Source organism: Oncorhynchus kisutch, linkage group LG30 (genome assembly GCF_002021735.2).
Source record: "Oncorhynchus kisutch isolate 150728-3 linkage group LG30, Okis_V2, whole genome shotgun sequence".
NCBI lineage: Eukaryota > Metazoa > Chordata > Actinopteri > Salmoniformes > Salmonidae > Oncorhynchus > Oncorhynchus kisutch.
In genome coordinates, this window is record NC_034203.2 from 37,766,098 (window position 1) to 37,790,703 (window position 24,606).

General features: G+C 44.7%; 1 protein-coding gene across 1 annotated transcript in view; it reads right to left on the minus strand.

The window, feature by feature from the left end:
* LOC109880226 (kelch-like protein 24) overlaps positions 1 to 19,237 on the minus strand; it is a 53,292-nt gene extending 34,055 nt beyond the window's left edge. The window contains exons 1-5 of the mRNA XM_020472451.2: positions 19,013 to 19,237; positions 15,676 to 15,779; positions 14,556 to 15,400; positions 7,056 to 7,240; positions 1,349 to 1,467 (exon numbers count right to left, since the gene is read on the minus strand). Coding sequence (XP_020328040.1) covers positions 1,349 to 1,467; positions 7,056 to 7,240; positions 14,556 to 15,400; positions 15,676 to 15,750 — 1,224 coding nt within the window. The 5' untranslated portion in view covers positions 15,751 to 15,779; positions 19,013 to 19,237. The remainder of the gene's footprint in view (positions 1 to 1,348; positions 1,468 to 7,055; positions 7,241 to 14,555; positions 15,401 to 15,675; positions 15,780 to 19,012) is intronic.
* Positions 19,238 to 24,606: the final 5,369 nt, after the last annotated feature.

A 24,606-nucleotide genomic window follows, 5' to 3' on the forward strand; every position in this document is an offset into this window, starting at 1 on the left:
AGAAAACAATAGATAAGTAAAAATAAAATAAAAAATAATTAAAGTAACAAATAATTAAAGAGCAGCAGTAAATTAACAAGAGCTTGCTACCAGCTCTTAGTAAAAAATTGTGTTAGACCAAATACAATGCTATTTCTCGGTAAACAAATTAACAACAGACTTTCAGCATGCTTATAGAAAAGGGCACTCAACATGTACAGCACTGACACAAATGACTGATGATTGGTTGAAAGAAATTGATAATAAGAAGATTGTGGTAGTTGTACTGTTAGATTTCAGTGCAGCCTTTGATATTATTAACCATAACCTATTGTTGAGAAACATATGTTTTATGGCTTTTCAAGCTTCTCTAATGCCAAACATATAGGGTGTGGTGTACCGCAGGGCAGCTCTCTAGGGCATCTTTTTTATTTTTGGACCCCAGGAAGAGTAGCTGCTTTTGCAACACCTACGGGGAGTCCTTAAAAAATACCAAAAAGGAAATTCTCAGCAACAAAAGAGTGATCAAATTAAGATCGTATATATGTACTTTGCCCAGCATTGAGAACAATAATGGATATATAAGGAATACATAGTGAATAACAATAACAAAAACAAGGCAACAGTCCCCCAAGAATGATGCAGCCCTTGGGCCAATTAGAGACAACAATTCAAACTAGACTATAATGACAGCAACAAAACATGTTTCCATTGTAGCGACACCGTGTGGTCGATATGAATGTTCTTGTATATGTTGAGTCTTGACAGTGTTTGCAACATGTGTACCAAATTGTGTTACAATACAAATATCTTTGACTGATTTATATGCATTTATGTGCCAGACAACGCCCACATAAATGTTTATTGATCAATAGTGGCCATGTTGTTTTAGGTACTAGTCTGGAAAATATTGCATTGAGGGTCCTTTGTCCATAGATGTCACATATCAAGTTTTGTAATGATCGGTCCTTCGGTGCCAGAGGAGTAGAGGTCCCCTAATCTTATAGGTCCCCTGATGCAAATTTGTTCCTTCTGAGGAGAGGGACCTATGTACCGAATGTCATGACTTTAGGTCAAACAGTGAGGGGTGTGATCCTTCAAAGTATGCATTTTCAATCGCTTGTTATGGCATCACCATCTGGCCAATCGGTGTCATTTTGTAAATGCCGGATCTCTATGACAAGATGCATCATTCACGCAGGTTTTGTCAAAATGGGGCCAGTGCTGTCTGAGATATGGCGGGTGACGAACGTACGAACGTACTAACAGACGGAGATAGATCCACAGTCCCCTCCCAGATTTCAATGTGGGGACAATGAACACAAACAGGAAGATGAGTAAATAAAGGGGGGTTAGGTAATCTGCTTACCTTCCCCAGTAGGACACCCATCTTGTGTCTCCAGCGTCCCTTGTTGAGTGAAGCCACTCTGATCCACAGGTTGAGCTGGGAGTTGTACATCCACACGTCTCTGCCATTGATACGACCCCCTGAAACACACAAACGCAGACACACACAACACTGTTAGCCTGGAGTCTGTATGACTCTGGTCGTGTTAGCCTGTAGTCTTTTAGCCTGGAGTCTGTGTGACTCTGGTTGGTGTTAGCCCAGAGTCCGCTAGCCCGGAGTCCGCTAGCCCGGAGTCCGTTAGCCAAGAGTCCGTTAGCCCGGAGTCCGTTAGCCCGGAGTCCGTTAGCCCGGAGTCCGTTAGCCTAGAGTCCGTTAGCCTAGAGTCTGTGACTCTGGTTGGTGTTAGCCTACTCAGCTAAAGCCTAGACATTAACACTGGGAGGTAGCACAAAGGTCTCAGGCAAGGTGACTCATCATATGAGAGTACAGTTCACTGAACCACCTCTGCTACACCTGTGTTTCAACTTTTTAATTTTGTTGTCTTGTCATTGTTTTCTTTGGCTGTTTTTACGCATCTGAAAACTGTATTGCCTGAGAGCAGAACCCAAAAACCAAAGCCAGAATCATTCCTAAATTCAGTCCTTGGTGCCAATTCAATCCAAATTGATCTAATAAAAACATGTCTTCATAAATAGAATAAGTTGATCTTGAACAACATCCAAACTGTACATGGGTTATGTGTTTGGGCTCAAATGTCAAGGTCACATTTGGTAAGGCACAGCTGACACTGTCTAATCGAAGTAAAACATTTGAGCTAGGCTTTATGGGTAATCCTGCTGATCAAAGTCCACTTTGATATTGAGCAAACAAAAACACACATGCAACCTGACTTTAAAAAAAGAAGAAGAAGAAGAAATGACAGGGCTTTCTAATACAACACACACAGACACACACACAGACACACACACAGACACACACAGACACACACACAGACACACACACAGACACACACCCAGACACACACCCAGACACACACACAGACACACACCCAGACACACACACAGACACACACCCAGACACACACCCAGACACACACCCAGACACACACACAGACACACACACAGACACACACACAGACACACATCCAGACACACACACAGACACACACACAGACACACACCCAGACACACACACAGACACACACATAAACACACACACAGACACACACCCAGACACACACCCAGACACACACCCAGACACACACACAGACACACAGACACACACACAGACAGACACACACACATAAACACACACACAGACACACACACAGACACACACCCAGACACACACCCAGACACACACACAGACACACACACAGACAGACACACACACACAGACACACACACAGACACACACACAGACACACACCCAGACACACACCCAGACACACACCCAGACACACACACAGACACACACCCAGACACACACACAGACACACACACAGACACACACACAGACACACACCCTGGCCTATTACAACACTATAAAAGATAAACAGGATCTCTTTGTTCTTTATAGAGCAGCAGTTGGATGATTCTCTACTCCCTGTCTCTGGGCAAACATGTACTTGAAGGAACTGTTTTTTTCTCTCTTCTCCTTGGCGAGAAGCAACAACAACGTGTAGCTAAGCCAACCAGGTTGCAGACATGTTGCTAGCAAGCTCTGACACAATACATTTTTCTCACTCTATCCCTCTTTCTCTCAGTCTCTCTCCATCCCTTTATCACTCGCTCAATTGCTCTCTCTCTCTTTCCACCCCCCTCTCTCTCCTTCCACCCCCCCCCTCTCTCCCCTTCCATCCATCCCTCTCTCTCTCTCTCTCTCTCTCTCTCTCTCTCTCTATCTCTCTCTCTCTCAGCACCTGCCTGATGTTACTGCACAGCCTGAGTCAATCAAAAGGCCCCAGTGATCCATGTAAAAACAAAGACATCACTAAACCAACAGGCTGTTTTTGCTAACACAATAAAAACAACAGAATAGATGCAGTGTAAACAGACAGTTCAACAAATCATGTTTTACTATTTGATATTTAACATGACTATGTTTTCGAGAGAAGTCGAGAAGTAGGTCAAGTCTTTCAACAGTACATGAGTTCCCTCTGACTTGACATGAATGCTGAGTGTCATAAAAAGAAAGCCCTCATCAGAATCATCCTACTGGCTCAGGGGAAACTGATTTCCTCTAAACAGCTGGTTCAGTGTTTGTGAAGCTGTGTTGAGAGAAAGAGAGAACGAGAGAGAGAGAGATAGAGAGAGAGAGATAGAGAGTGTGTAGAGGAGAAAATATTAACCAGGGGGCCATGGATGTTAGCCAGACTCAGCATCAACAGAATCACTAAACAACGATATGAACAATAACAACCCACTGGGTACACGTTGGTTGAATCAACGTTGTTTGAAATGACATCTGTGCCCAGTGGGAAGCAACTAAATCAGATGATAAGTCATATTCATGACCATGACCAGTATAATCATTTGTCTTAATGACAATATATGATACATCACATATAATTGCTAAGCTGGTAAACATTAAGATCAGAAGCCCCATCTTCATGTCAATCCTCCACACCTGCTCCAATTGAGGAGCAGCTGAATTAACAAAAAGACTTCATACAATGCTAGGGCTTATCTCGTAACAATGAAATGAAATGATTTCTCAATCCGTCACGGTCTGTTGGGCTTAGAAGAGGTGTTTACCCATAATTAAGGGAGGGTGGCTATAGAGCCTCAGAGACTGGCTGTGTACTGTAGTGGGCAGCAACATAACCTCAGAAACTGGCTGTGTACTGTAGTGGGCAGCAACATAACCTCAGAGACTGGCTGTGTACTGTAGTGGGCAGCAACATAACCTCAGAGACTGGCCAGAAAAAACAAATGTGTTGGTTTAATTGTTTCATTCAGCCGAGCCGGTTTATTGGTTGCATTCATGTTGCCCATTGACAAACCGCTGAGGTACTGACACTACTATCAATATACAGGCTAGTGTTTGATCCTGGTGTCATAGAACGGACAGGAGCTGCTGGGGGGGGGGGGGGTGATAACGATGGATGCCATCTGACAATTATTTTAGGTGAAGACGGAGGATAGGACAAAGTAGATGCAGGCATAGTAAACATCCTTTAACTTTTTTCAATTGAACCTTTATCTAACTAGACAAGTCAGTTAAGAACAAATTCTTATTTACAATGACGGCCTACACTGGCCAAACCCTAACCCGGACAACGCTGGGCCAATTGCGTGCCGCCCCACGGCCGGTTGTGAAACAGCCCAAGATCGAACCAGGGTCTGTAGTGACGCCTCTAGTACTGAGATGCAGTGCCTTAAACCGCTGCGCCAATCGGGAGCCCTCTACAGGCTACCACACTCTGGCTTCTGTCTATCTCCATAGAACAAACAGAGCATATGATAAGAACCAGTTTTCAAGACAAAACGAAACAAATAAACTTCAAATAATTTAAAGTGCACCATGACGTTGAACCTACTCATTAGGCTTCCAGGTCTGTTCTCTCAGGAAGGAATTGTTGTTCACCCTCCTACACAGGAGGACAGACCGTGGTGTTAAAAACCCCTTTAGGATAAGTCAAGGAGAGGGGCATGCCGAGACACGGGATGAAAAGGGGATTTTATTGGACAGCTTTCTCAGAAATGTGTGTACAGTACAGTAGATCATTACATTTGATCTATGAGTTATTCTGAACATTCCAACTACTGTCAAATACAACCGATGGTGTCTTCTGGAATTCCTGGATTTGTTAGAATCCAGTGAAATGACTTTTCGTTGGGTTGGTTAATGTGGTCAAGGTTAGGATTCCCACAACGGTGAGTGGAGAGGTGAACCGTTAGGTCATATTGTGGTCATAGACAGTGAGTGTTGTGAGCTGAAGTATGCAGTCACTTGTCCCATCCAGAATCATGTTTAGGGTCATGGTCACAGTCACGGTTCAGACAAACTGGGCTTTACTGCAGCTGTACTGATGGACACCCACCAGAGTATGTGTGTGAGAGCCACAGAAGGAAGAAAATAGAGGGTGGTAGAGAGAGGGAGAGAGAGAGAGAGAGAGAGAGAGAGAGAGAGGAGAGGGGAGAGAGAGAGAGAGAGAGGGAAGGAGAGGGGGAGAGAGAGAGAGAGAGAGAGGGAAGGAGAGGGGGAGAGAGAGAGAGAGAGAGAGAGAGAGAGGGAAGGAGAGGGGGAGAGAGAGAGAGAGAGAGAGAGGGAAGGAGAGGGGGAGAGAGAGAGAGAGAGAGAGAGAAGGAGAGGGGGAGAGAGAGAGAGAGAGGGAAGGAGAGGGGGAGAGAGAGAGAGAGAGAAGGAGAGGGGGAGAGAGAGAGAGAGAGAGAGAGAGAAGGAGAGGGGGAGAGAAAGAGGGAAGGAGAGAGAGAGAGAGAGGGAGAGAGAGAGAGGGAAGGAGAGGGGGAGAGAGAGAGAGAGGGAAGGAGAGAGAGAGAGAAAGAGGGAAGGAGAGAGAGAGGGAGAGAGATAGGGGAGGAGAGAGAGAGGGAGAGAGAGCAAGAGAAGGAAGGAGAGAAAGAAGGAGAGGGAGAGATAGAGGGTCATAAATAATAAGAGGAGGAATGAATAACCCGAAAGAGAGAGGGAGAGGAGAGGGAGGGAGGGAGGGAGAGAGGGGGACATTATGTTGACATTTCCAGGCATGCCTTGTGGGTAGATTGATAGCGCACACTTGAGGACATGTAGAGCACAAGATATAAACACTGAACTCTTTCCCTCTAGACCAGACTGTGAACTTACAGGGAAAGATATTAACACTGAACTCTTTCCCTCTAGACCAGACTGTGAACTTACAGGGAAAGCCTGAGGTATGGCATTACATTGGAACCCATGCAGTCAGGGACTGTAGATGACATTATCCTACTGCTGCCCTGTTAAACTTGGGCCCAGTGAGGCTTTAAAAAGGGCAGTCTGTGCCACACTTGGTCAGCACACTTCTCCCAGTACTAACCAGCCCGGTCAAAAGGCTATAAAGGCCCTGGGTAGAAGTTCCCCATTGGCACAGATCTAGGAATAGCTTACCTTTCGTAAACCCTAACCTCAACCATTAGAGGGTAAGACTCAGACTGACTATAGATCAGTGTTTTTGAGCAATTTTATCCTCGAAAGCCAGAAAGCGCAAAGAGCCGTGTGACCCTGACTCTTGGCCAATGGGAAGAGATGGAATGAGTGAGCTGGCCAATAAGGGCCTCCCTGGGCACTGCGCCTGCAGATTCTGTCCAGATGTTGCTCTCACATTTTCCTCTTATAAAAGAAAAAAAACAGACATGGCAAACATGACATCAGTTCCTGTTCTTCACTCCACAGAGAGGGAAGACATAGCTGAGTACTCTACAGGCTGTAAAATAACTAGTCCCTTAGCGGGTCTCCTTTCTTGAATGACTGAGTTTGTCCTTTTTCCTGGTCAGATCAGCGATTCCTGTCTCTATTAATGGCCATCTGGACTGGAAGGATAGGTGATAGTGATAGGTAGAGAATCCTTCTAGCTATCTCTGGTCATTCAGCAGAGGGAAGGATGTTACTACAATTAACCAATTGAAGCAGATGGTTCCCATGTATACTTCCTGGTATTTCCTGATCTCTTTCATGATGACATATTCCATGACTACTAATTGTTGTTTAGGATGGCAGACTGTCAGCGAACAGACGAGGAGCTCACCTGAGACAAGGATGTCGTTACGCAGGGCACAGACGGCGTATTCTGACTTGGTGAACTCTGGGAGCTTGGCCAGGGCCTTCCACTCTCCTGTCACAGGGTCGTAACACTCTGTGTAAGGCAGGTTGAACCCTCCCACCCTCTCACAGCCCCCCACCACCACAATCACCTCTGAGTAGCCAGTCGACCTGCAGATAGATGGATGGAGGAAGGTGGAGAGAGGGAGATGGAAGGGGGAGAGAGAAAGTGAGAGAGGACAGTAATAAACCAACAATACAGTAACAAGACTCATCAAAATAAACCTAACACTAGTCGCTGTGGAGGAATAAGACAGCACAGAAAGACTACACAGAACAACATTACACAACACAGCACTAACACAGAGGAACACAGACAACACAGCTCTACTACAGAGGAACACAGACAACACAGCTCTACTACAGAGGAACACAGACAACACAGCTCTACTACAGAGGAACATAGACAACACAGCTCTACTACAGAGGAACATAGACAACACAGCACCACTACAGAGGAACACAGACAACACAGCTCTACTACAGAGGAACACAGACAACACAGCTCCACTACAGAGGAACACAGACAACACAGCTCTACTACAGAGGAACACAGACAACACAGCACCACTACAGAGGAACATAGACAACACAGCACTATTCCAGAGGAACACAGACAACACAGCACCACTACAGAGGAACACAGACAACACAGCACCACTACAGAGGAACACAGACAACACAGCTCCACTACAGAGGAACACAGATAACACAGCTCTACTACAGAGGAACACAGACAACACAGCTCTACTACAGAGGAACACAGACAACACAGCACCACTACAGAGGAACATAGACAACACAGCACCACTACAGAGGAACACAGACAACACAGCTCCACTACAGAGGAACACAGACAACACAGCTCTACTACAGAGGAACACAGACAACACAGCACCACTACAGAGGAACATAGACAACACAGCACCACTACAGCTCCACTGTACTTATTGTACTTATCTACCTGGCAAAATACTCAAAATACATGTTCTTAAGAACATAAATAACTTACTAAAGGCCACTGAATATCAATGACCTCAGTAAATGGTGGTGCCCTATCTGCCTCACTGTTTGAAAAGTGCATGCCAGGGCTATGACGTGAACTCCTTCGGTTGGGGGGGGGGGGGGGGGGGGGGGGGATTCACAATTCAGACAGGCAGACAGGCAGACAGGCAGACAGGCAGACAGACAGACAGACAGACAGACAGGCAGACAGACAGACAGACAGACAGACAGACAGACAGACAGACAGACAGACAGACAGACAGACAGACAGACAGACAGACAGACAGACAGACAGACAGACAGACAGACAGACAGACAGACAGACAGACAGGCAGGCAGGCAGGCAGACAGGCAGGCTCCACGCCTGTTCTGATCTGCCTGGATACTGACACGGCACTCTTGAGAGACACGTCACCTCCCTGCTAGCTAACTGGCACCTAGCGTCAAATAATACTTAACCCAGACAACTCCACAGACCGGAGAAAAGCTCTGTTGAAACCAGTGACTGGAGAAAAGCTCTGTTGAAACCAGTGACCTGAGAAAAGCTCTGTTGAAACCAGAAAAGCTCTGTTGAAACCAGTGATGGGAGAAAAGCACTGTTGAAACCAGTGATGGTAGAAAAGCTCTGTTGAAACCAGTGACTGGAGAAAAGCCCTGTTGAAAGCAGTGACCGGAGAAAAGCTCTGTTGAAAGCAGTGACCGGAGAAAAGCTCTGTTGAAACCAGAAAAGCTCTGTTGAAAGCAGTGACCGGAGAAAAGCTCTGTTGAAACCAGAAAAGCTCTGTTGAAAGCAGTGACCGGAGAAAAGCTCTGTTGAAACCAGAAAAGCTCTGTTGAAAGCAGTGACCGGAGAAAAGCTCTGTTGAAACCAGAAAAGCTCTGTTGAAACCAGAAAAGGTCTGTTGAAACCAGAAAAGCACTGTTGAAACCAGAAAAGCGCTGTTGAAACCAGAAAAGCTCTGTTGAAACCAGAAAAGCACTGTTGAAACCAGTGATGTCTAAAATAGCAGATGTGTCTATGTGGCTATAAAGACTTATCTGCTAACACATATCTGCTAACACTTACACTCAACACTCATAACACAGAATACATAAAGACACATACATACTCTAACATGTAACACAGAATACATAAAGACACATACATACTCTAACATGTAACACAGAATACATAAAGACACATACATACTCTAACATGTAACACAGAAAACATAAAGACACATACATACTCTAACATGTAACACAGAATACATAAAGACATCATACAGAAAATTCTCTGTGGATGAACTCATCACTCACATGGACCTATGTATATCGTACACAAACAAACATCCTTCAAATAATTCCTTATGGACACAAACACGGCTGTATGTGACTCGCTGCTTCACTACTGCTATTAAAACTAGACCGAACGGTACGAATGTTTCAGGCGACAAATGCTTGCAACATAGCAGTTATTCTGGCAGAAAATTTGAATGTGTATGGACAAGCTCTTCTACCTCATGACACAATTTCATTACAAAACAGGATTATTAAACAAACCTTCCCTCAATGAAGGGTCTGTCTGCACAATAACACAGCAGGCACACATTCATGTTGTAACTCAAAACCATCTACTGTGGAAGAGAAAATCAAATCAAATCAAATTGTGTTTGTCACATACACATGGTTAGCAGATGTTAATGCGAGTGTAGCGAAATGCTTGTGCTTCTAGTTCCGACAATGCAGTAATAAACAACGAGTAATCTAACTAACAATTCCAAAACTACTACCTTATACACACAAGTGTAAAGGGATAAAGAATATGTACATAAAGATATATGAATGAGTGATGGTACAGAGCGGCATAGGCAAGATGCAGTAGATGGTATCGAGTACAGTATATACATATGAGATGAGTAATGTAGGGTATGTTAACAAAGTGGCTAGTGATACATGTATTACATAAAGATGCAGTAGATGATATAGAGTACAGTATATAAGTATACATATGAGATGAATAATGTAGGGTATGTAAACATTATATTAAGGAGCATTGTTTAATGTGGCTAGTGATATATTTTACATCATTTCCCATCAATTCCCATTATTAAAGTGGCTGGAGTTGAGTCAGTGTGTTGGCAGCAGCCACTCAATGTTAGTGGTGGCTGTTTTTCAGTCTCTCGGTCCCAGCTTTGATGCACCTGTACTGACCTCGCCTTCTGGATGATAGTGGGGTGAACAGGCAGTGGCTCGGGTGGTTGTTGTCCTTGATGATCTTTATGGCCTTCCTGTGACATCGGGTGGTGTAGGTGTCCTGGAGGGCAGGTAGTTTGCCCCTGGTGATGCGTTGTGCAGACCTCACTACCTTCTGGAGAGCCTTACGGTTGTGGGCGGAGCAGTTGCCGTACCAGGCGGTGATACAGCCCGACAGGATGCGCTCGATTGTGCATCTGTAGAAGTTGGTGAGTGCTTTTGGTGACAAGCCAAATTTCTTCAGCCTCCTGAGGTTGAAGAGGCGCTGCTGCGCCTTCTTCACAATGCTGTCTGTGTGGGTGGACCAATTCAGTTTGTCTGTGATGTGTACGCCGAGGAACTTAAAACTTACTACCCTCTCCACTACTGTCCCATCGATGTGGATAGGGGGCTGTTCCCTCTGCTGTTTCCTGAAGTCCACAATCATCTCCTTAGTTTTGTTGACGTTGAGTGTGAGATTATTTTCCTGACACCACACTCCGAGGGCCCTCACCTCCTCCCTGTAGGCCGTCTCGTCGTTGTTGCTAATCAAGCCTACCACTGTAGTGTCGTCCGCAAACTTGATGACTCAGTTGGAGGCGTGCGTGGCCACGCAGTCGTGGGTGAACAGGGAGTACAGGAGAGGGCTCAGAACGCACCCTTGTGGGGCCCCAGTGTTGAGGATCAGCGGGGTGGAGATGTTGTTACCTACCCTCACCACCTGGGGGCGGCCCGTCAGGAAGTCCAGTACCCAGTTGCACAGGGCGGGGTCGAGACCCAGGGTCTCGAGCTTGATGACGAGTTTGGAGGGTACTATGGTGTTAAAAGCTGAGCTGTAGTCGATGAACAGCATTCTCACATAGGTATTCCTCTAGTCCAGATGGGTTAGGGCAGTGTGCAGTGTGGTTGAGATTGCATCGTCTGTGGACCTATTTGGGCGGTAAGTAAATTGGAGTGGGTCTAGGGTGTCAGGTATAGTGGAGGTGATATGGTCCTTGACTAGTCTCTCAAAGCACTTCATGATGACGGAAGTGAGTGCTAAACGGTAGTCGTTTAGCTCAGTTACCTTAGCTTTCTTGGGGACAGGAACAATGGTGGCCCTCTTGAAGCATGTGGGAACAGCAGACTGGGATAAGGATTGATTGAATATGTCCGTAAACACACCAGCCAGCTGGTCTGCGCATGCTCTGAGGGCGCGGCTGGGGATGCCGTCTGGGCCTGCAGCCTTGCGAGGGTTAACACGTTCAAATGTCTTACTCACCTCTGCTGCAGTGAAAGGAGAGTCCGCATGTTTTGGTTGCAGGCCGTGTCACTGTATTGTCCTCAAAGCGGGCAAAAAAAGTTATTTAGTCTGCCTGGGAGCAAGACATCCTGGTCCGTGACGGGACTGGTTTTCTTTTTGTAATCCGTGATTGACTGTAGACCCTGCCACATACCTCTTGTGTCTGAGCCGTTGAATTGAGATTCTACTTTGTCTCTATACTGACTCTTAGCTTGTTTGATTGCCTTGCGGAGGGAATAGCTACACTGTTTGTATTCGGTCATGTTTCCGGTCACCTTGCCCTGATTAAACGCAGTGGTTCGCGCTTTCAGTTTCACGTGAATGCTGCCATCAATCCACGGTTTCTGGTTTGGGAATGTTTTAATTGTTGCTATGGGAACGACATCTTCTACGCAAGTTCTAATGAACTCGCTCACCGAATCAGCGTATTCGTCAATGTTGTTGTTTGACGCAATACGAAACATATCCCAGTCCACGTGATGGAAGCAGTCTTGGAGCGTGGAATCAGATTGGTCGGACCAGCGTTGAACAGACCTCAGCGCGGGGGCTTCTCAGACCCAGTGGAGTACTGGGTCTGACACTCTTCCTTTGATCTTTCAGTCATCTCTGTCTGTCTTTCTCTCTCTTTCCATCACTCTCTGTCTGTCTTTCTCTCTCTCTTTCCATCCCTCTCTGTCTGTCTTTCTCTCTCTCTTTCCATCCCTCTCTGTCTGTCTTTCTCTCTCTTTCCATCCCTCTCTGTCTGTCTTTCTCTCTCTCTCTCCATCACTATCTGTCTCTTTCTCTCTCTTTCCATCCCTCTCTGTCTGTCTTTCTCTCTCTTCCCATCCCTCTCTGTCTGTCTTTCTCTCTCTCTCCATCCCTCTCTGTCTGTCTTTCTCTCTCTTTCCATCCCTCTCTGTCTGTCTTTCTCTCTCTCTCCATCCCTCTGTCTGTCTCTCTCTCGCTCTCCATCACTCTCTGTCTGTCTTTCTCTCTCTCTCTCTCCATCACTCTCTGTCTGTCTTTATCTCTCTCTCCTTCACTCTGTCTGTCTTTCTCTCTCTCTCTCTCTCCATCACTCTCTGTCTGTCTCTCTCTCCCCATCACTCTCTGTCTGTCTGTCTTTCTATCTCTCTCTCTCCATCCCTCTATGTCTGTCTGTCTCTCTCTCTCCATGACTCTCTGTCTGTCTGTCTCTCTCTCTCCATCACTCTCTGTCTGTCTCTCTCCATCACTCTCTGTCTGTCTGTCTCTCTCTCTCCATCACTCTCTGTCTGTCTTTCTCTCTCTCTCCATCACTCTCTGTCTCTCTCTCTCTCTCTCTCTCTGTCTGTCTTTCTCTCTCTCTCCATCACTCTATGTCTGTCTGTCTCTCTCTCTCTCTGTCTGTCTTTCTTTCTCTCTCTCCATCACTCTCTGTCTGTCTGTCTCTCTCTCTCCATCACTCTCTGTCTGTCTTTCTCTCTCTCTCCATCACTCTCTGTCTCTCTCTCTCTCTCTCTCTCTCTCTCTATCTGTCTTTCTTTCTCTCTCCATCACTCTCTGTCTGTCTGTCTCTCTCTCTCCATCACTCTCTGTCTGTCTTTCTCTCTCTCTCCATCACTCTCTGTCTCTCTCTCTCTCTCTCTCTCTGTCTGTCTTTCTCTCTCTCTCCATCACTCTATGTCTGTCTGTCTCTCTCTCTCTCTGTCTGTCTTTCTTTCTCTCTCTCCATCACTCTCTGTCTGTCTTTCTCTCTCTTTCCATCCCTCTCTGTCTGTCTTTCTCTCTCTCTCCATCCCTCTGTCTGTCTCTCTCTCGCTCTCCATCACTCTCTGTCTGTCTTTCTCTCTCTCTCTCTCCATCACTCTCTGTCTGTCTTTATCTCTCTCTCCTTCACTCTGTCTGTCTTTCTCTCTCTCTCTCTCTCCATCACTCTCTGTCTGTCTCTCTCTCCCCATCACTCTCTGTCTGTCTGTCTTTCTATCTCTCTCTCTCCATCCCTCTATGTCTGTCTGTCTCTCTCTCTCCATGACTCTCTGTCTGTCTGTCTCTCTCTCTCCATCACTCTCTGTCTGTCTCTCTCCATCACTCTCTGTCTGTCTGTCTCTCTCTCTCCATCACTCTCTGTCTGTCTTTCTCTCTCTCTCCATCACTCTCTGTCTCTCTCTCTCTCTCTCTCTCTGTCTGTCTTTCTCTCTCTCTCCATCACTCTATGTCTGTCTGTCTCTCTCTCTCTCTGTCTGTCTTTCTTTCTCTCTCTCCATCACTCTCTGTCTGTCTGTCTCTCTCTCTCCATCACTCTCTGTCTGTCTTTCTCTCTCTCTCCATCACTCTCTGTCTCTCTCTCTCTCTCTCTCTCTCTCTCTATCTGTCTTTCTTTCTCTCTCCATCACTCTCTGTCTGTCTTTCTCTCTCTCTCCATCACTCTATGTCTGTCTGTCTCTCTCTCTCTCTGTCTGTCTTTCTTTCTCTCTCTCCATCACTCTCTGTCTGTCTTTCTCTCTCATCTTTCTCCTCACAGAGGCAAAGGTGGGTGGTTCTTTACTTGAGCCGAGAGCAAAGTGGCAGTGTTTTTTGTTTACAAACAGACATTCTTATCCTTTTTAGAATTACAGTTAATCCCCATAAAATGATTGTGAAAGATGAGTGACGAGCCAAGAGGAATTAGAGATTACATATAATGTGTCTTCCAGTTGACTGGCAGGGAAGAAGGAACTGTACCGTATTCAGTCACAACACTTCCTCATATTTGAGAGGGCCCTAGTTCCTTCAGGGCCTTATAATAAATAAAGGACTCTTTGAAGGCAGGAGGTGAATTCTGCCTTACCTAGATGTGTTGAATTGCTCTATCCATAAAGCTGTGCCAAATACAATTCCCCTTGAGGGACAATGCAGTTCTATTGAATTTAATTGACTGACCAAGTCTCTGAACTACACCTCCCAGCATCCCCTGCACAGTACCTGCGTGGGCGGGTCCTGGGGGACATCATCTCGTTGCCCAGTACGTGGTACCGCCGGGCCTCGTGGAGGAGCTGGTAGCACTCTGGCGCCGTCTGGATGATCTGGTCTCCTTCCACTGTCTGGACAAAGTAGTTGGGGTGCAGCAGGGGCAGGCGGACGTGGTGCAGCAGGTCCTTAAGCACGGGCCTCCGGGGCTCCACACTGTGGTACACCCAGCGCATCACCGCCTCAAACACCACCTCCTCCTTCCCGATGGCCAGTTCGTCACTGCAGATGTACTCCTCCAGCTCGTCTCTCCTCAGGTCCAGGAACTCCTCGTGTTGGGCCACATCAGGGAAGTTGGCCAGGGCGTACGAGCGGCAGCGGCTGGCTAGCTGTTTCAGAGCGTGGGCGTCGGCGAAGCGTTGGATGCCCAAGCAATTGCAAGGGTCAAGCTGGTCTTCGAGGAACTTGGCGCAGGCGTCGCGGAGCGTGGAGATCTGGAAGAGGCTGGAGGTCTCGAAGAGGAACTGCACGTTGTCGGTGGTGATCTTGGCGCGGCCCGTGTAGACGTAGCTGAGGAAGGAGTCCATAGCCTCGGCCAGGATGCCGTTGATCTCCACCAGCATCTCACGCGACTCGCGGTGGTCATTGCAGAACATGGCACGGAAGTAGGAGGAACAGGCAGAGAGCACAGCACGGTGGCAGGGGAACTCGCGGCCCTGCACGCTGATGACCACGTCGGTGAAGAGGCGGCTGTCGCGGAACTCGTTGAACACCTGCAAGATGGCCTCCGAGTGGGAGGAGCCGGAGGAGAACTCCAGAACTTCATTACCGGTCAGGGATTTGGAGTCCACTTCGAACACCTTGGAGGGATGAAAAGAATGAGTTTAATTTACTTTTAAAGGCCTACTCTGTAACTTTTAATCTACAGTCAAAAGTGATAACCCTGCACTGGTTTATAAACTGGAAGAGGGGGTCTTGGCCATGTTCCCGTTTGTTATGCTTCTTGGAAAAATGTGATTTTAGTATGTTTTTATTTGCCACTTGAGAAATAATTGACACACATTGCCCTTCAAAACACTTGTCAAGACTAGTAAGAACTCGGAGTTGTGATAAAATGAGTGGGTTTAGTGAGCACCTTTCGTTTGACGGCGGGGGAGTCCCTGGTCCCAGAGTCCTCCCTGTTGAGCCGTCTGCCCAGGATCAACACCATGGCTGCTGCCCTATAGACCGACCAGATACCTGGAGGGAAAACAGGAAATAAGGTTATAGACCGACCGGATACCTGGAGGGACAACAGGAAATAAGGTTATAGACCAACCAGATACCTGGAGGGACAACAGGAAATAAGCTTAGAACGACCAGATACCTGGAGGGACAACAGGAAATAAGGTCATAGATCGACCGGATACCTGGAGGGACAACAGGAAATAAGGTTATAGACCGACCGGATACCTGGAGGGACAACCGGAAATAAGGTTATAGATCGACAGGATACCTGGAGGGACAACAGGAAATAAGGTTATAGACCGACCGGATACCTGGAGGGACAACAGGAAATAAGGTTATAGATCGACCGGATACCTGGAGGGACAACAGGAAATAAGGTTATAGATCGACCGGATACCTGGAGGGACAACAGGAAATAAGGTTAAAGTGGTACAGTAGATATGGGTGTAGATCAAGCAATAAATGAGCTCTTTACTCATTTTAGTTTTTTTAACCTTTATTTAACTAGGCAAGTCAGTTAAGAAAAAAATCTTATTTTCAATGACGGCCTAGGAACAGTGGGTTAACTGCCTTGTTCAGGGGCAGAATGACAGATTTGTACCTTGTCAGCTCGGGGATTCGAACTTGCAACCTTTCGGTTACTAGCCCAACACTCTAACAACTAGGCTATCCTGCTGCCCCATCTAGTTATGCTGTATATTTGTTTCACATGATTAATGTGTTACATGTATGTTATAACCCTCTATAAGTGTAAATCAGTTTATATGTGGTGTTATACCTTAAGGAACAGTAGATCTGAATGTGCATGTGTTATAGACCTGTTATAAGCCTATTTAGCTCTAGATCAAATCTTACAATTGTTATAAATAAGTATAAATCAAGTTATACACGTCACTTGAAGTTGAACTTAACTACTGAACTTGAACCACTGCTGCTGTGACGAAATGGAGAAACCAAGTACACTCCAGAGGCAATGGCCATAAGTCACAAGGGAATCAGCCTGCTTTCCGCTTCAGAGAGAGAACTAGTTGTACTAACAATTCCAGCGTCTTCAGGGTAGAGCTACTGTATCTTGCATCACAGTAGAGGAAAAAATGTCGTTTTGAAGGCTTAGAAACTCCAGGCATACGCACAGGGCCAGTTCCAGGCATACGCACAGGGTCAGTTCCAGGCATACGCACAGGGCCAGTTCCAGGCATACGCACAGGGCCAGCCAGCTATCTAAACTTGTAGTAATAAAATACTGTACCCAGAGGCCCTGACCTCCAGGGGGCCCCAATTGATTTTGTTATTTAAAAAAAAATATATATAAATATATATATTTAACTAGGCAAGTCAGTTAAGAACATATTCTTATTTACAATGATGGCCCGACCCCGGCCAAACCCTAACCCAGACGACGCTGGGCCAATTGCGCGCCGCTCTATGGGACTCCCAATCACGGCTGGTTGTGATACAGCCTGGAAATGAACCAGGGTCTGTAGTGGCACCTCTAGCAATGAGATGCAGTGCTTTAGACCGCTGCGACAAATATCATATTAACATAGCATTAGTCACAGAATGTGTAGAATTTCTGAGAACTGGCTTTAAAACGGCAACATTTTAACTACACCCCAAGGCAACATGTGTAGAACTACGTGAAATTAACTTTGCTGGGAGGTGGGGGGGCCCTCTGACCAAATCCCGCTTAGGGCCCCCAAAAGGCTTGAGCCGGGCCTGAATTATTATTATTTTATTTATTTCACCTTTATTTAACCAGGTAAATATGCACATATCTACAAACTAACCCCTTCCTCTGTCTCTGGACTGAAGCAGATGTTCCCTGGGACATAGTACTACAGTTGAAAAGGCCAGCAACCACAAGGACAATAGAGCTAGAAAGGTTGTTGTGCAATGGTACATCAATCATGTTTGCTTTGAATGAAACTAGGTGAAGAAAAGATAGGCATCACCCCATCATGCCTTTAACAGTGAGCAATCTGCGACACAGGTTGAAACCCGGGCTATAGTCTTTTCAACAGTGATCCTCTAACTGTGGGTGCCTAGAGGCATAGTCTTTGAAACAGACTGACTGCTAAACCAGATTCATGCCATACCAGATTAATGCCAAACCAGATTACCGTCAATTCTGGGAGAAGAGCCTCGAGGTCACTCCTCCTTCGTAATTTTTTTTCACTTCCAGAGAATGGCAAATTTGGAGCAAAAAACAGGTCTGAGTAGGCTGTCTTCAGCTCAGTTTTTTTACACGAACACGCACACACACAGGTGTATAGCCCCAGGCCATCTATCTCAAACCATCTATTTCATTTAGACGGGAAAATGACTCCTTCACTCTGTCTCATTCTGCCAGGAGTATCTGCTTGTTTTTTTTTACGTAAAGATATAGATGTTGACATTTGCTCATGATGTCTTTGAGGCACTAGCGCGCGCTCTTCACTCAGGTCACGTGCGCGCCGTTACTAAATCAAGGCGGTTATTAACCGCAGCGCACGGGTCTGGCCAGCTATCTGATGAACGTAGTCACTCTCATCCCGGCTATATTTAACCTGGCGGTCCACCGCAAGACGCCAAGCGGAACAAAACACACAACTGTTTGCGTGTGTTATCCTAGTCCACAGCTGCAGCACCTCCTCGTAATTAAGTAACACAAAAGCAAGGGTTTGCAAGTGGCAGAGCCTCTTTCCCTGACGCATGGAACATTCCCTTCTTATGACCTGTGTAGCTATAGGCTATATAAAGACCACAACAAAGTTAGCGGACTAAACTCCACTCCATGGAGGTGTGAAGTTTACTCCGCATGTAACAGCTATTGCATCTCTTATACAGCCACAGTGACCTCGTCTTCTTGTCACGTCTTTTATTTTATTTTATTTTATTAATTACACACAATAAACAAGCAAATTCCCCCCCAAAATTGAGCAGATTAAATTCTGATCAGAATTGACAGAAACAACGTTATGGAATCGAACATTATTATTTTGCAGCAATACGTGGATTATGTACAATAACAACTCCAAAAAGTGAACTCGTGATATCTGCTATAGATGGTATGCTTTTCAATTGTGTCCCATCAGCCCAAAACCGATTACTTATTCTCGGCAACCTTGATCAGTGAGCAATTAAGTTTAGGGCAACAAATTAACGCATACAGTTTCTTTACCAAAAATCCAATGCCACAACTGAATACAAACGCGTATTGAAATACACGTTATATGTTACTTCCTATTTTTAGTAAAGTACTTTACCTTATACAAAATTTTCCGTGTGAGCCGCCTCGGCTATTTGGAGTCGTGGAAAATTAAAATAAAAGTTGAAGAAAATGTTGTTCCGAAAATTCTTGGTCCAAAAATGTTATGATAAAAATAGGTTTCTTTACACATAAAGAAAACCAGAAAAATACGTATTTCTCTATGTCCCAGACATCCTGACTTGTTATGCTGGCTGAGACAAAGAACTGTAACAAAGTGTAAACATCACAGCGAGATATAGGTCACATCCTCAGAATATGCCGACCCAGTCAGCTGGAGTTATTGGTGCTTATGGGTAGTGTATTTCATAAGAAGTGGTTGTGCCTTAGAGGTGTGCAATCAGAAAACAGCACTTCCCAAAGCACCTCTTTCGTCCGCGTGGCTGGCCTTTGTTTGCAAACAAAACTTCCCTGAAGTTGAACACTTTTTCCACAAAAAAATCGGGAAACTTTGTTGTCAACACCAATTGTGTAATAAAGTACAGACTATTGCCCAATAGTGCGATAGGCCTAATGAGTACTCATCGGGTCATTTATGAGCATGAGTTGAGAGACAAGTGTAGTACGAATCAGACATACTTTAGTAACTTTCCTTAATGCTGAAAGCTGACCAAGTTTTTACAATATAAATTGAATGGAAAACAAAACAACAATTTACATTATTTTCAATCACACACTGGTCAATGACATATAGTTGTGTTGTATTCTACTGTCCTGGTTTTTAAAATAAATGTAAAGCTACATTAAACAGTGAAGATCTTTATAACTCTCAGCCATGTGGTAAACAAAGGGTATGTTTTTCAGTTGTAACCCGATATGGGGCACGTGGGTAGAACGGTTAAAAACATGCTGTGGCAGCAGCAAATCTCTACAGTAAGGGAGGAGTTAAATGAATCATGTCGTAATTTCATTACAATATTGCACAATCCCATTTAGCCAAGGAAGGTTATCCTTCGAGAGCTACTTTCTCACTTTTGGTCTCTGACCCATTTTCAATGTTTTGTCCCAACTTGTCAATGCCTTACGTCATCAGTCGAAAACCCTGTTTTGAAACACAATTGCCCTCTAGTGGATGTTCAATGCATATACATTGTGGCATTGTGAGTATGGAAAATAAAGCAATTTCTTGACAAAACTATATTCGAAAAACGAGTTACCTTTAGTTTACACTGACATGACAGTGGATAGACAAGCAGGTTGTTACATAATCTGTTGTGGACAGACTGGGTAAATAATAAGGCATTGACCAAATTACCAAGATTTTAGTTCTGGGTTAAAGGAGATTAGTAGTTAGATAACATTTCTCCAGTTCATGTGGTACTGCTCATTTGACATCCAGCAACAGATGTGGATTCCAGATGTTGTTGACTTTTTATGGTCTCTTGACTAATGCCATAGTTGACCATCTGCCCAAATCAGTTTGATATCGAATTATCAGTGTGCATGTAAACCCACTCACTGTTAACTAACCATTCAGAAAATGATAGAATCAGAGAAAGCAGCTTGGTCAATTAAGGTCAATGTCAAAAGTGTTCACGTCACAGACTGTTGGCGTGGGGGATTTGAGCTGTCCTTACTTTCTGAAGGACAAAATAGAGGAGACAGGGGTTGGTTGTCTCACTAGTTGGTTGTCACCCTGGTTATTACTCAAAACTCAAAGAGCGTTGTGTCGTAATCTGAAGATAAACATGGTTATCCTCCATGAGGTCAGTCAGGGTCACAGAACATTGAGGTCAGATGGAATATTATCTTTCTTTATCGCTGAAAGTAAATATTCAGAGCTTGTTATTTCTTTAATAAACTGTTGTATGATGGAAGTTTTTATAAACATGATTGAAAACAGGAAAGGGAGAGCTTTATTTCAAGCCTATTTGTGAGAGTTTATTATAGGTCAAGCCATGTGGTAACTAGCATCTTAATTAGCATTGGGCGGGGAGCGGGGGTCACATTGATGTTGGGGTTGCTGGTCATAATCCATTCCCATTACTAAAGTACTAAATGAGTTGAAAAGATGCCTAGAAAAACTAGTCAGGTCCATATGTATTTGGACAGTGACACACTGCATCATTTTGTCTCTGTACGCAGCCACAATGGATTTGAAAGGAAACAATCAAGATGTGCTTTAAGTGTAGACTTTCATCTTTAATTTAAGGGTTTTTGTCAAAAATGTTGTATGAACCATGTAGGAATTACAACAATTTTTATACATATAACCCCACCCTTTTAGGGGCTCAAAAGTAATTGGACAAACTAACAATCATAAATTTAATTGTGAGTTTTAATACTTGGTTGCAAATCCTTTGCGGTCAATGACTGCCTGAAGTCTGGAACTCATAGACATCACCAGATGCTGGGTTTCTTCCCTGGTGATGCTCTGCCAGGCCTTTACTGCAGCTGTCTTCAGTTCCTGCTTGTTATTGGGGCGTTTTGCCTTAAGTAAGTGAAATGCATGCTCAATTAGACTCAGGTCACATGATTGACTTGGCCATTGCAGAAGATTCCACTTCTTTGCCTTAAAAAATAATTGGGTTGTTTTCGCGGTATGCTTCGGGTCCATCTGCACTATGAAGCGCCATCCAATGAGTTTTGAAGCATTTGGCTGAATCTGAGCAGATAATATAGCCCCAAACACTTCAGGATTCATCCTGCTGCTTTTGTCAGCAGTCACATCATCAATAAATATACAAGGGAACCAGGCCCATTGGAAGCCATTCATGCCCACCCCATAACACTACCTCCACCATGCTTCATAGATGAGGTGGTATAGTGTGGTACAGTATGCTACGGCTCATGAGCAGTTCCTTTCCTTCTCCATACTCTTCTCTTCCCATCATTCTGGTACAAGTTTATCTTTGTCTCATCTGTCCATAGGATGTTGTTCTGGGAACTGTACAGGCTTTTTATAGATGTTTGGCAAACTCTAATCTGGTCTTCTTGTTTTTGAGGTTCACCAATGTTTCCGTCTTGTGGTAAACCCTCTGAATTTACTCTGTCTTTTCTTGAATGTTGACATTGACACAGATACCCTCCAGGAGGTAGGCGTGTTAACTGTTGAGAAGGGGGTTTTCTTCACCAGGGGAATCATTATTCTGTCATCCAGCACAGTTGTTTTCTGTGGTCTTCCGGGCCTTTTGGTGTCCCGGAGTTCACCAGTGCATTCTTTCTCTTTAAGAATGTACCAAATAGTTGATTTGGGTTTGTTTTGATTGTTCAGCCTAATGATGGCTTGTTTCACTGGCAGTGACAGCTCTTTGGACTTCATATTGAGGGTTAACAGCAACAGATTCCAAATGCCACACTTGAAATCAACTCTAGACCTTATATCTGTTTACTTGTAAACAAAACTAATGAGGGAACAACACACACCCGGCCATGGAACTGAACAGCCAATTGTCCAATTACTTTTGGTCACTTAAAGAGGAACCACATATAAAAAGTGCTGTAATTCCTACACTATTCACCCAATTTGGATGTAAAAACCCTCAAATGAAAGCTGAAACTGTGTACTTTCAGCACATATTCATTATTTAATCTCAACTCCAATATGCTGTGGTAGACACCTAAAAATAATAATAACTTGGTCAATGTCCACATTTTTATGGACCTGACTGTATTTTCCAGATGTTGAAAAGATGTCTCTGTTTCACAAGTTTGGACAGCAAGTCCAGTCCAGTCCAGTCCAGTCCAGTAGTTTAATTCAGCCGAGTACAGTCCAGTACAGTACAGTCCAGTCCAGTCTAGTCCAGTCCAGTAGTTTAATTCAGCCGAGTCCAGTCCAGTCCAGTCCAGTCCAGTAGTTTAATTCAGCCGAGTACAGTCCAGTACAGTCCAGTCCAGTCCAGTCCAGTCCAGTCCAGTAGTTTAATTCAGCCGAGTACAGTCCAGTCCAGTCCAGTACTGTCCAGTCCAGTCCAGTACAGTACAGTCCAGTACAGTCCAGTACAGGAGAGTCCAGTCCAGTACAGTAGTTTAATTCAGCCGAGCACAGTCCAGTACAGGAGAGTTTAATTCAGGCGAGTACAGTCCAGTACAGTAGAGTTTAATTCAGCCGAGTACAGTCCAGTACAGTAGAGATTAATTCAGCCGAGCACAGCACAGTACAGTAGTTTAATTCAGCCGAGCACAGCACAGTACAGTAGTTTAATTCAGCCGAGTACAACACAGTACACTAGTTTAATTCAGCCGAGCACAGCACAGTAGAGTTTAATTCAGCCGAGCACAGCACAGTAGAGTTTAATTCAGCCGAGTACAGCACAGTAGTTTAATTCAGCCGAGCACAGCACAGTACAGTAGTTTAATTCAGCCGAGCACAGCACAGTACAGTAGTTTAATTCAGCCGAGCACAGCACAGTAGAGTTTAATTCAGCCGAGCACAGCACAGTAGAGTTTAATTCAGCCGAGTACAGCACAGTACAGTAGTTTAATTCAGCCGAGTACAGTCCAGTACAGTTTAATTCAGCCGAGTACAGCCCAGTCCAGTACAGTTTAATTCAGCCGAGTACAGCACAGTACAGTAGAGTTTAATTCAGCCGAGTACAGCACAGTACAGTAGAGTTTAATTCAGCCGAGTACAGCACAGTACAGTAGTTTAATTCAGCCGAGTACAGTCCAGTACAGTAGAGTTTAATTCAGCCGAGCACAGCACAGTACAGTAGTTTAATTCAGCCGAGTACAACACAGTACACTAGTTTAATTCAGCCGAGTACAACACAGTACACTAGTTTAATTCAGCCGAGTACAGCCCAGTACAGTAGTTTAATTCAGCCGAGTACAGTCCAGTACAGTAGAGTTTAATTCAGCCGAGCACAGCACAGTACAGTAGTTTAATTCAGCCGAGTACAACACAGTACACTAGTTTAATTCAGCCGAGTACAGCCCAGTACAGTACAGTTTAATTCAGCTGAGTACAACACAGTAGAGTTTAATTCAGCCGAGTACAGCCCAGTACAGTACAGTTTAATTCAGACGAGTACAACACAGTAGAGTTTAATTCAGCCGAGTACAGCCCAGTACAGTACAGTTTAATTCAGCCGAGTACAACACAGTACAGTTTAATTCAGCCGAGTACAGCCCAGTACAGTACAGTTTAATTCAGCCGAGTACAGCACAGTACACTAGTTTAATTCAGCCGAGCACAGCACAGTAGAGTTTAATTCAGCCGAGTACAGTCCAGTCCAGTACAGTACAGTACAGTACAGTACAGTACAGTACAGTGCAGTATAGTGCAGTACAGAGTAATTCAGTAGAGTAGGGTACAATAGAGTTTAGTAGAGTCCAGTGTAATTCAGTAGAGTACAGTACAATAGAGTTTAGTTGAGTCCAGTGTAATTCAGTAGAGTACAGTACAATAGAGTTTAGTTGAGTCCAGTGTAATTCAGTAGAGTACAGTACAATAGAGTTTAGTTGAGTCCAGTGTAATTCAGTAGAGTACAGTACAATAGAGTTTAGTTGAGTCCAGTGTAATTCAGTAGAGTACAGTACAATAGAGTTTAGTTGAGTCCAGTGTAATTCAGTAGAGTACAGTACAATAGAGTTTAGTTGAGTCCAGTGTAATTCAGTAGAGTACAGTACAGTAGAGTTTAGTTGAGTCCA